The 13,237-nt window shown below is 44.6% G+C and overlaps 1 protein-coding gene across 1 annotated transcript in view; it reads right to left on the minus strand.

Moving 5' to 3' along the window:
- The window catches only part of LOC147750541 (hyaluronidase-like), a 234,813-nt gene that overhangs the window by 40,514 nt on the left and 181,062 nt on the right, over positions 1 to 13,237 (minus strand). The window contains exon 2 of the mRNA XM_086936554.1: positions 9,289 to 9,378. Within this exon, the coding sequence (XP_086792680.1) occupies positions 9,289 to 9,378 (90 nt within the window). The remainder of the gene's footprint in view (positions 1 to 9,288; positions 9,379 to 13,237) is intronic.

The raw sequence follows: 13,237 nt of genomic DNA on the forward strand, positions 1-13,237 counted from the left end.
CATAAAGGGAGGGCGAGGCGGTAGAAGAGTATATATCTGATTTAGGAAAAATAGCTCCTTTTTGCAAGTTTGGGGGACTCTGTGATGAGAGAACCGAAGATAATTTTTTATAAAACTGTAATAAAAGTATAGAGGAAACAAATAGAATGCATGATGTATTGTGTGAAGAAGATAAAATGGGAGTCTGGTAATAAAAAACATATTAATGCCACTCCAGATAAGAGATTTTCGAAATATTGTCCAACAGTGAAGACCAAATGCAACAAATGTGGAAAAAAGGGTAATTTCATGGTTTGATGCAGGAACAACAAATATGTGAAAAGAAAAGACAGACGTAGTAGTAATTGTTCTGCAATTGAGTGGAAAAAACTAGTAACCCAAAAGTCTAGCAAAAAAGTTAAATGGTGCTAAGGCTGAGCCAATGTTCGACTCTAGTTTTCATTAGAATATTTTATCAGAAAATAAAATGGGTTAACAAATTCGATTCAGAGCATTGTGGTCAGCTGATTAAAATGATATGTTATTTTCACACTAGTATAGAGTACAAAGGAAGGTATGTTGTGGCTGAGGTTTTTGTATCAGTAAGAGAAGAAGACATTTTAGATTGGACTGTACAGAATGATTTGGGAGTAAGAGCCAAATGTTGAACCACATGTTCAGGTGCAAGTAATTGATGAAAAAACATATTCACAGAATAAAGCTCAAAAAAGAGGCAGCACTTGCAGTTTCACATGTTATGAAAGAACCAGTAAAGGCTACCGAGTGGATTTCTCCTATAGTTGTTGCTCACAAATCCAACAGAAAGATACACTTGTTTGTAAACTCAAGGGCATTAAATAGAGTTGTGATAGTTGTCAGATTTTCTCTTCCCAATATTTCATAAATGTTGGCTGTATTATCTGGTGCTAAAGTATCCTCAACGCTAGACTTCGCATCTGCTTACCACAAGATAAGTTTACACCCAAATTCACAAGAGCTGACCTCTTTTACGAATCCAGGGGGAATACAAGTTTAAAAGGATGTCCTTTAATTTAGTCTCAGCAGCTTCTGTCTTTCAGGGGGTCATGTTGAAGATGTTAGCTGGGATACCTAGTGTTGTATTCTATTAGGATGATGTTTGTTTTTTGGCAGTAACAGAAGACAGCAGACCCAATTAGCAGTCGGGGCAAAAAGAAGGCAGTATTCAGTAGCTACAAATAATAGTTTTAGCAGGTGATGGGGATAGTACAGAGAAATAACAAGGAAGTAATCAGTTGAGATAGAGCAAGACATATTCTGTATTACGACATTTGATATACTACAGGATAAAAAACGGATAATCTAGGGTTGGTTCTTAATTCTACTTCTAGAAGCACTAACTACCTGAGTTGAAGTCGGTCTCCTTTCTGGTGATAGGCTGGCAACAACTTCACCTACTCAAATAAAGAATTTTACAAATATGGGGGATCCTTTTTTGATGCTATTAGGGGCTGATATTACAGTTGCCTTTGTAGGCCTTTCCACTCCCATCCCCTTTGAGGCTCCTGGGAATACTTTCTCCACCTCTCCCCCTTCTGTTTAGCTTGAAGGAATTGTTGGTATCCATTCTCTTTCCATACAAGGAATGTCCCTCTCACTCTCAACTGATTTGTGATTGTCTCTGGCAAGTGATCTGTGTGGCTGGTCTCACTGGTCCCTCAGACAAGCTGGCTTTCTTTTCAAAGGTTTATTTGTTTCAGTTTTGAATATTTTAAACTAACATCTTCATTAAAAAGTGGGCCATAACCAACACTAGTTGCCAAATGGGGATATCACAAGGGATGTGGCAATGCCGCATACCTGTGCATCTGGGTTGCATCTACATTTGCTCCCAATTTCTGTGCCCAAAGTTACTCTGGCTGTTCAGATACGGCCTGTTTTGTAACATTAATCACTTGGGTGCACATTTTGACCTGACCGAAAATATAGGGGCATTCCATTGAAGGCGCTAGTTTGCATTTGTACTGAGAACATTGCATTTTGTCGTAATTGGGTGCACTGTATGCACTCAGTAAATTGTATGTCATAATAGTTATATGAGCATGATTTTTAGCAGGGCCTCTGAGATTTTCCACATGGAATTTCCACCAGCTGAAAGCTGAATAGGTTTCCCGCTGGCAAAAGGGGTGAAACTTTGAAATAGTTTCGGTAATTGGATGTAGTTACATTCAATGACACCATATCTCCCTTATTCTAAGGGGCCACTCAATGTCTCACTTATATTCCAAAATCCTGGTACCAGCAATACCTGTGGCACCAGTAATTTTGGGTATGGGTATATTGATGTAGTATTCCCAGAACAGCTGTAATTAGGGTTTTATGTATTTTAGTAAAAAAGTATTTAAGCCTTTGAACACATGACATAACTATGAGCTTTGTTTAGGGGTAGTATTGTAACAAATGAAGTTGTATAAATTATTATCAGAAACCTTTGCGCTGCAGATCAAACCTCTCTGACTAAACACTGCTAGAGGGACTCCAGACTGGGCAATTAATTTTATTTGATTTGATTTGTATATTTATACAGCGCACAAATGCCCAGAGCATCTTGGTGCTAGAGTCAGGAGGACAGAGTGAGGTTGGTATGGGATACAAGCTACATCAGATGGCAAAAAGCCAGGTTTTCAGTGCTCTTCTAAAACACATAGGCAATGTGCTGCTCTTTATCGAGATTGGAATAAGGTTCCAGGTCTGAACTGTCCCTAACAGGAAGCTCCTTCCACCTCATGGACCTTCTTGAAATTAGGTGTTTGTAGAGGCTTTGTGTAAGCTGATCCTAAACTTCTAGCCGGATATACCATTTCAGGTTAGTCCTCAAAAACTGGGGCCCTGTGCCGCGAAGAGCTTTACAGGCCAAGCATTGAGATTCAAATTTGATTCTTTTGTTCACTGGAAGCCAGTGGAGGGCTCTTAATCTGTGGGAGACTGGCTTGAACCGGGGGATATCCAGTACTAGTCTGGCTGCTGCATTCTGCAATCGCTGCAGTTTTACTACTACTAAACCCCTTTTGTGAATACCAACATTTGTAAAGTTAGGATTTTGTCTCAGTTTAGTAGTAGTAAAGTTAGGAGTCCTAACTTTACTACTACTAAATGCTTTCTGTGAATACCAAAAGTAGTAAGTTTAGGATTTTCTCTCAGATTAGTTCTGTGAATTGGCCCCAGGTCTCTAAATAAAAGACAAGGCCAAAATGATGTCTGACTAATTTGATATCATGCAAGACTGTGAGTCTTAGGAGTGAGACTTGTTAATACAGAGGGAGAAAATTCACAAAAACTCTATAAGACCCAGATAATTAATTACTTTATTTGTAATTTGTTTTGCAGTTTTATATAGAGCAAACTCGACCCAAAGGTATTGGAGTGCTTTATATGAGCACCAGTCATGTAACACAAGGACACATTCAATTTTTGTTAGGCGCGGGGAGATTAAATGATTTGCTCAAAATCACAGGATGTGGAGTCGACCCCAAGGCTCAAACCTTAGTTTCCCAGCTCCAAGGTCGGCAGTCTAGCCGTTAGACCACATCCTCTCTCCTCTCTATTTCTGATGTATGAATTAAGCCTGGGTGGAGTTCGCTATGTGGAACTCCTCAAAGTGCAAATAAAAACTCTGCCTCGCTACACAGAGCTGCACAAGTGGCAGAGTGCATTAGATGAATGCCGTTTGCAGTGATTTTCTGCGCCGGGTGCTTGTCCACTTAGCGCCATCATCCTGAACGGAACCATGCACAGAGCAAGCAGGCGCTGCTTCCTTTTGCCACTTGAGTAGATTTTTTACTCGAGGGGCAGCTTTCTCAACGCAAACTGACTTTTTCCGAACACAAGCGGTCGCAAGCATATGCAACCACTCGCAATGAGAAATCTGAGCGCCCGAGTTCAGAAATCTCGCCGGGAAGCTGATTATCGATGCTCGCACTTTCCAACTTGACATTGACGATTGGGAATGCGGAAAAATCTCGCCAGGAGGAGGATTTTCCTTGCTCGCACTCGCCAAGTTGACGTTGACTAACGCGAGTGAGAAATAAAACTCAGCTCCAGGCACAAACTCTGTGAGAGGAGCAGAGTTCACTGCCCAGACTTAGTATGTCTCAGAAGCGGTCGCTCCCCACGCTCCCTGGCTCTTGGTATCGTAGCGCCGTTACGCTCATTCTGATCACTGCTGCTGATAGTTGATTTGCGCATCGCTCGCATTGCTGCATTATTATTTGTGATATTTTTTGTGATTGTTTGGGATATTATAGCGCTGTATTGCTTTTGCATTTGCTCTCACTGCCTGCATTGTCATTTGGAGCTGCCTGGTATCGTGGAGCTACATTGTATTGCACTGCTCGCATTGCTTTTTAAGTCATTTGTGCCCGATTGTGCCTCTGCCCATATCTTGGAGACACCACAGACTGTGCCCCAGTCTCGCCCTGTTTCGCTTTTGTTTTTGCTGCCATTTTGTTGTTGTTGTGCCTCATAGCCCGTCTCTCCACCCGCTCCCGCCTCCCAGCTGCTCCTCCCTCCCACAGATAGCTTTAGATCGTCCCGTCTGTTCCTGCGCTGTGACCCTCCTGACTCGCTCAGAAGCGGTCGCTCACCACGCTCCCTGGCTCTTGGTATCGTAGCGCTATTACGCTCATTCTGATCACTGCTGCTGATAGTTGATTTGCGCATTGCTGCATTATTATTTGTGATATTTTTTGTGATTGTTTGTGATATCGTAGCGCTGTATTGCTTTTGCATTTGCTCTCACTGCCTGCATTGTCATTTGGAGCTGCCTGGTATCGTGGAGCTACATTGTATTGCACTGCTCTCATTGCTTTTTAAGTCATTTGTGCCCGATTGTGCCTCTGCCCATATCTTGGAGACACCACAGACTTTGCCCCAGTCTCGCCCTGTTTTGCTTTTGTTTTTGCTGCCATTTTGTTGTTGTTGTGCCTCATAGCCCGTCTCTCCACCCCGCTCCCGCATCCCAGCTGCTCCTCCCTCGCTCCGCCCCCCTCCACTATCCACACATGACGAAGACTTTTGCGCGCAGCGTTCATGCGCAGCGGAGGCGCCCCATGCACGCCGAAGGCGGACAAAGGTAAGCCCGTCTACACCCGTCCGCGCCTGGACCGCACCCAGCGCCAAACCCCCTGGCCCCTGCAAAATCCACTCCACCCGCATAACGTACGACGCTGCAACCCTCTCAGCACTTAATCCCGGCTGACTCCCAGACTGCTACCAATCCGCCCCAGGACACACCCATGGACCCTTCACCTGCCACTCCTGCAAGTTCGACTGCATCAGGACCCACACCAAATCCACAAACTCCAAACAAAGCTCCGACACTAACAGCCTGAAGTGCATCCTGCTCAACACCCGCTCGGTCCACAGACACGCCATTGAACTTTGGAACCTACTCGACACCAAATCGTCGGACGTCGACTTTCTTACAGAAACCTGGATGAACGCCTCATCAACGCCCGACATCGCCATAGCCATCCCGGACGGCTACAAGATCATCCGAAGGGACCGCATCAACCAAACAGGAGGAGGCATCGCCATCGTCCATAAGAACACCATCCACATCACGACCAGTTCCGACGATAACCTCGCAGCCGCCGAACACCTTCACTTCCAGATCCACACCGACCCCAAGACCACACTCAGAGGCACCATCATCTACAGGCCACCAGGACCCCGCACACAATTCAGCGAAGACATCACTGACTTCAACAGCCCACACGCCCTCCCCTCCGAGGACTACATTCTACTGGGAGACCTCAACTTCCACCTGGAAAAGAACAACGACAGCAACACCACCACCCTTCTGGACAACCTCGCCAATCTCGGACTCAAACAACTCGTTGACACCCCCACCCACTATGCCGGACACATGCTCGACCCAATCTTCACCTCCAGCAAGCACATCTCCTTCAATCACACCACAGCTCTCCATTGGACGGACCACAGCTGCGTTCACTTCAACTACAAAAAGACTACGACCCACAACCACCCACAACCAATTCCCCGCATAAACTGGAACAAAATTACCACCGACTGGCTCTTCTCATCGCTTCACCAAAACCCCCCTGCCAATTCATCGGACCCAAACCAAGCGGCCACCAACCTCACACAATGGATCACCCACAGCGCTGATGAATTAGCACCCTTGAAAAACCATCAAATCAAGCAAGGTAGCAAAAAAGCCCCCTGGTTCAATGATGACCTTAAGAAATCCAAAAAGATCTGTTGCACCCTCGAGAAAGCCTGGTGAAAAAATCCAACCACTGACAACCTGGCCACCTTCAAGAACGCCACTCGCAAACACCACCAACTGATCCGATCCACCAAGAAATCAGCATTCAAGGATCGACTCGACAACAACGCCCACAACAGCAAGGAACTATTCAACATCATCAAAGAGTTTACCAACCCCACCGCCGGCACCAATGACATCACTCCCTCCCAAGACCTCTGCAACTCTCTAGCCTCGTTCTTCCACAACAAAATCGCTGACATACATAACAGCTTTAGCGACCAGTCCACCCCACCCACCTCTGAACTAAAACTCCCCTCCAACAACCTTTGCGCCTGGAACCGAATCACCACTGAAGACACCATCCGCCTGATGAACTCCATCCACTCAGGATCGCCAATCGACCCATGTCCCCTCCACATCTTCAACAAAGCAGACTACATTATCGCACCCCATCTCCGAGACGTCATCAACTGCTCCCTCAACTCCGCTACCTTCCCGGAAAGCCGGAAACATGCCAAACTCAGCGCCCTCCTGAAGAAACCCACAGCAGACCCCACTGAACTTAAGAACTACCGCCCCATTTCGCTCCTTCCATTCACTGCCAAAGTCATTGAGAAAGCCGTCAACAGTCAGCTCGCCGCCTTCCTCGAATCCAACAAATCCCTCGACCCTTCACAGTCCGGCTTCCGAGCCAAACACAGCACCAAGACCGCCCTCATTGCAGCAACAGACGACATTCGAACTCTACTGGACAACGGAGAAACAGCTGCCCTCATCCTACTTGACCTCTCCGCAGCCTTCGACACAGTCTGTCATAGCAGCCTTATACAATGCCTCAGCAACGTCGGAATACAAGGAAAAGCATTGGACTGGATCATCTCGTTCCTCGCCGGAAGAACCCAGAGAGTCCGCCTCCCCCCTTTTAGTTCAGAGGCCACCGGAGTCATCTGCGGCGTACCACAAGGATCATCACTCAGTCCCACCCTCTTTAACGTATACATGAGTCCCCTCGCATCCATCGCGCGCCAACACAACCTCAACATCATCTCCTACGCAGACGACACCCAGCTAATCCTCTCCCTCACCAAGACCCAAACACTGCCAAAACCAACCTACACGAAGGGATGAAAGAAGTAGCCGAGTGGATGAAGAACAGCCGTTTAAAACTGAACTCGGCCAAAACAGAAGTCTTCATCTTAGGATCATCCCCCTCCACCTGGGACGACCCATGGTGGCCACCGGCCCTGGGAAACGCACCCAAACCAACGAACCACGCACGTAACCTGGGCTTCATCCTGGACTCCTCCCTCTCGATGACCAGACAAGTCAACGCTGTCTCATCATCATGCTTCAACATCCTACGTATGCTCAAAATAATCTTCCGTTGGATCCCCACAGAAACAAGAAAGACGGTCACCCATGCACTGGTCACAAGCCGACTGGACTACGGAAACACCCTTTACACCGGAACCACAGCCAAACTACAAAAAAACTCCAACGCATCCAAAACGCTTCAGCCAGACTCATCCTAGACATCCCCCGCCAAGCTCACATTCCCAGTTACCTGAAAGACCTCCACTGGCTCCCCGTCAACAAGAGAATAACGTTCCGTCTCCTCACCCACGCACACAAAGCCCTCTACGACCTAGGACCCGAATACCTCAACACGCGCCTGTTCTTTTACACCCCCACCCGCCAACTACGATCGTCCAATCAAGCCCTCGCCACAATTCCACGCATCCAAAGATCCACCATGGGAAGATCCTTCTCCTACTTAGCGGCCAAGACCTGGAATTCTCTCCCCACTCACCTCCGCCTTACACAGAACCACCTCTCCTTCAGAAAACAACTAAAAACTTGGATATTCGATAAGTAAAGCACCCCCCTCCCTCAAGCGCCTTGAGACCCTCTGGGTGAGTAGTGCGCTATACAAATTTTAAACTTGAACTTGAACTTGAGGGTGGTCCAATAATTTGTATTTCTACAATTTTTAATTATACTGTATACACTGTAAACACAATACTAGTCCTGCACTGAAGCCTGATCTTGTTTTTGGCATGAATTATGCTTTTTTGTATGCATTTTCCGAAAAGGTTTATGTAAATGAAAAAAGTACAAATTTATACACAAGAGACAACTTTATAGTTTGTAGAATGATAAGTATGGGGAGGAATTCACAGAGAAAAGAGCACATTTCCATGTATGATACCTGTTAACATCAAAGAAGCCTGTAATCATGATTTACTGATGATGAGAATTTAGGAATGAAATTCTTTATTCTGCCCACGTTTTAATATAACGAAAGGCCCTTTTCACAAATGTAAACTTAGACCTAAAGTCTAACTTTAGACCTGAAGTCTAAGGGCTTGATTCACAAAGGTAAACTAGTTAAAAATGTGGTCTAAGTTAGACTTTTGGACTAAACTTAGACCAAAAGTCTAACTTTACTATTAGTAAAGTTAGACTTTAGGTCTCAACCTAGAATTCAGGTCTAAACTTAGACTTTTGGTGTAAGTTTACCTTTGTGAACCGCGCCTTCTGACTTCAGATCTAAGTTTACCTTTGTGAATCAGGTCCTAAGTTTGTATCTGAAGTCTAACTTTAGAATAGAAGTTTAAGTTTAGACCTGAAGTTTAAGTTTAGAACTGAAGTCTAAGTTTAGACTTCAGTTCTAAAGTTAGACTTCAGGTCTAAACTTAGACTTCAGGTCTAAAAATAGATTTTAAATCTAAACTTAGATATCAGGTTAAAATGTAGGACTTTAAATCTAAACTTAAACTTCAGGTCTAACCTTGAACCTCAGATCATTGTATACCTTTGTGAATCTGGCCCAAATAGTCTAAACATAAACTGTGAGACCTGTGTTTGTGACTTTCAGTTTATGAAATACATATCGACCTCAGTACTTCTGACAGCACATTTAACATCTCTCAGCCTTCATCTGTGTTCTAAATACTGCACCCAAAGGCAAAACACATAATGATTATAAACTTCCCAATCAATTTTCAGAAGAAAATATAAGATTAGATGTGACCTACCACGCTTTTGCTCAAAGTAAGGTCTCCCCACATGGCAATTCCATGGACTCCTAATGAAGCACATTCGCCAACAGTATTCACAAGGTCCTCCTAGGAAGGAAATGCACTGACATTTCATAAAATGTAAATGGCTATGTATCATTAAAGATTCAATCTATTCCAGAATCATATTGTCATCTGTTAGGTCTAGTGTTTTATAATTTAGGAGATATAATGTTAATTCATCACACTACCAGATGTTTTGATGCATCATAGTTTACTAGACATGTTTTGTTTATTTCAGGATTTTACTGTAGCATGTGCTGGTTTAGGTAGTCTAATTAGGGAGCAAACACCAGACTGTTCTTTCTGTTGTTGCCTAGGATGCAAGGATAAAAAACACTCCCTTCAGTTGCAAAGCCTTTCTTAAAATTTTAATTATTTATTTATTTTTGCAATTTTATATAGCACGGACATGGCCTGAAGGCGTAAGAGCACTTTCTAACAGTAGCATGATACGAGGGTGCAGCTAGTTAGAGTAATAATATTTACATTCAGACATAATACATCAGTAACTGTGACCAGGACAAACAAAGTCGTTGGATAGGGATGCACATGGTTCAAGTATTGATTAGGATGGTGGGGACATACAATGAAGGTAGTTCTGCTCTTGGATAGAGTATTAGATATGGTCGGGTGTGATTAACCCTGTGTCTGTCAAATAGGAGGAACTTGAGATCCTTTTTGAAGGTGACTATGCAGGTTGTTAGTCGAATGCAGGGAGGTAAGGAGTTTCAGATTCTTGTAGCACTACCAGAGAATGACTGGCTCATGTACCATTCCAAACTGAAGAGGGGGTTCCAGGAGTAAGGATTGGGCATTTCTGGAATGCTTATTTGCTCCTGAGATAGTAGGGTGAAGAGGAGTGCAGAGATCTCTGGTTAATGCAGGCTGTTTTGAATTGGGCAGGAGTTTCAATGGGAAGCTATTGGAGGGTAGCAGAGCAGGGAAAATATGGTCACATTTCTTGAGACCCAGTAAGAAGCGCGCTGCTGCTTTTAGAGTTGCTCTCAGTGGGCCTGGATGAACTCTGGGAACGCCTACGGTAAGGGTGATTCAGTGGTCTAGTCTGAAGAGGACGAGAGACTGCACCACTGTTGTGAGGTCTTGTTACGGGATCAGTTGTCTGATGCCCCATAGCTGCCTGATTTGGTGTCATGTGTTTTTGGCCATGACTGAGATGTGGTTTTGGAGATTTAGATGATTGTCAAGGGTGGTACCTAGGGACCTAGCACTCTGGACAATGTCAGGGCAGCCATCCCGTATGAGAAAGTTGGCAATTCATTTCTGAACTGGAGTTTTTGCTCTCAGGAGGTAACATCAAAATATTTTTTTGTTTTGTTGGGTTGGGTTTTAGGTGCTGGTTAGACATCCAGAACCGAATCTTTAGGAGCAGCATTGAAAGGAGGGCAAGGTCTTCTGGGAGGTTTTTTTCATGGATATTTGAGTGTCGTCAGCATAGAGGTGGAAAAGAATCCCAGGGTTTCTGAAAATCATACATAGTGGTTCTTGTTACAGATTAAAGAGGGGTGGGGACAGGCTCAGGCTTTGAATGACACCTAATTTACATTGACTGGTCTTGAGAACTTGTTGCCCATTTTCATAATTTAGGTGCAGTTGGTTAGGTAAGAGGAGAACCAATTGAGGACTGCGCCTCCACAGCCCATGCATTGTTCAAGAGTGCAAAGGAGGTCCAAAAGGTTGACAGTGTCAAATGCAGCAGACCGGTCCAGGATGACGAAGAGACAGGAGTTCCTAGAGTCAAGACTTCTGAGGGAGTTGGTGACTATTTCTAGGATTGCAGGTTATGTACTGAGGCCCTGAAAGAAACCAGATTGGAGAGATTCTATGAGGCTCTTTGTTTGAATGTGTGAAGTGATCTGGGAAGAAATGCAATATTCATTCACTTTGGCTAAAAATGGAGTGTGGAGACTGGGCTGTAGTTGTTCATGCTCTCCGAGTCAAGAGATTGTTTTGTCAAGAGAGGAGAAACTTCACCCACTTTTAGCCTTTCTGGAAATTGGCCCTGTTGAAGAGAGGAGTTGACCATGTTGGTCCATAGGGGGAGTAGGTGTGTGGCAGGAGATTTGCTGATAGACCCAGGAATGGTGTCCTGAAGGGGGTTCGAGGGTTCAACTTTGCAGATAGTTCGCTGAAGGGCTTATTCGGAAATGGGGGAGAAAGAAGACCATGACTAATTGCCTTGCAATTTAGAGTCTCCTTTTCTACAGGTTCATTGGTGTGTAACGAGGTATGGATGTCTCTGACTTTTCAGTCAAAGAAATCCACGAATGTGCTGCAGTAGGTCCCTGATGGCTCAAGAGCTGAAGTTGTGGAGGGGTTTGTAGCTTGTGCTAGACCCTCGAATGTGTGCGTTGGCCTGATCTTTGCAGAATTCACAAGTGCTCTGAAGGGAGAGGATTTGGCTCTAAAGATTCAGTCTTTATACTGTATTCGCACTAAGCGAAGCTTATTCATAATCAGATGAGAGGGAGCTAATCTCCATTCTTTGTTGCTCTTTCTGATAAGCTTTTTTTCTTCATAGAGTTCGTTTGAGAACCAGGGGTTGGAGGGATTTGATCTAGATAGTTAACACTATAGTGGTGAAAATTTGTTGATCGGTGGCCTCCTTAATATTACGGTGGGGTGTAACCGAGATTAGGGAAGGAAAGGCCATGGTGGCCATGGCTTCAATCCCTGAACCATATTCTCTCTTTCTTGGGTTGCCTGGCAGTTTTGGTATAAGAGCCGGAGATGGAGAATGGGATCTGCATGTGATCAGACCAGTCGACTGAAATGGGGCCATGTGACTGTAGTTTCAGTGAATTGGAGATTATTAGATCAAGGATGGCACCTTTGAGGTATGTGGATTTAAGGCAGTGTTGACAGAGATCGATGTCTTTGAGAAAGGCTGTAAAGGTGTCCACCAGGCTGTTACATTCAATTCGCCGGTGGATGTTGAAGTCTCCAAGGAAGATCCTGTTGTTTGAGCCTATCAATTGAGAGGTGAAGAGATCCATACATTCCTCAATAAAGGAATTGTTATTATCCGATGAATGGTAAATAACATTCAGTCTGATATTGGAGGTGGTGGATGTGGGTATTTCCAATGACATACATTCCAAAGACTGAAACTGAGGCATTTGGAGGATCCTGTATCTCAGTGCGTTTCTATGAATTAGGATGAGACCCGGTCTCTGTGTAAGATGAAGTATTTGGGAGCAAGTAGAAGGTCTTAAGCGGGATTAGATAAGTCTTTGAGACATGTTTGGGTGAGGTCAGGATATCAAGGTTATGGACCAGGATTGAGGTCAATGTCTCCGGACAGTGTTACACTGCAGATTGACAATTGTGTAGCATGCAGTTCAGGGAATAGCTGTTGACTTTCTGGCTAGACTGTTCGGGGGAAGGTTGGGATTTGTGTCAAGTTAAGAGGGGGTGAACGTACACCAGGATGGTGTGTGTTAGATTGCCTGCAGTCTGAGATAATGGTGGAGATCAGGTCAGCCACTGCGGACATAGAGGATGGGGGATGGAACTTGAAGCTGCATAACTCTCTAGGAGATAGAATAGTTCTGAGATATCTATAGGAGATTGTGTCTTTTTGGGTCTGGGTAGACAAATGTCTTTTGGTATGTAGAATGGTGTGGGGTGGAGGGACAGAGGGGGTGAAGGAGGGGGCAGCAATGGAGAATAGGAAGATGCTTAGATGGGAAAGAGCCGATGAGAGGATGTCGATTCTTCGAAAGAGGTAAGAGAATGAGGAAAGGAGCTTGTTGAGCAGAGGCCAGTTATGTTCATCAGTTATGATTGGGAGAGATGTGGGTTGTTGGAAAAGTATTTCAGTTTTTGATCAAAGGGTTGAGAGAGAAAGGAGGATGGGAGAAAATTACACAGGATCATGATTCAT

The sequence above is a fragment of the Lissotriton vulgaris genome, chromosome 1_1, assembly GCF_964263255.1.
Source record: "Lissotriton vulgaris chromosome 1_1, aLisVul1.2, whole genome shotgun sequence".
Classification (NCBI taxonomy): domain Eukaryota; kingdom Metazoa; phylum Chordata; class Amphibia; order Caudata; family Salamandridae; genus Lissotriton; species Lissotriton vulgaris.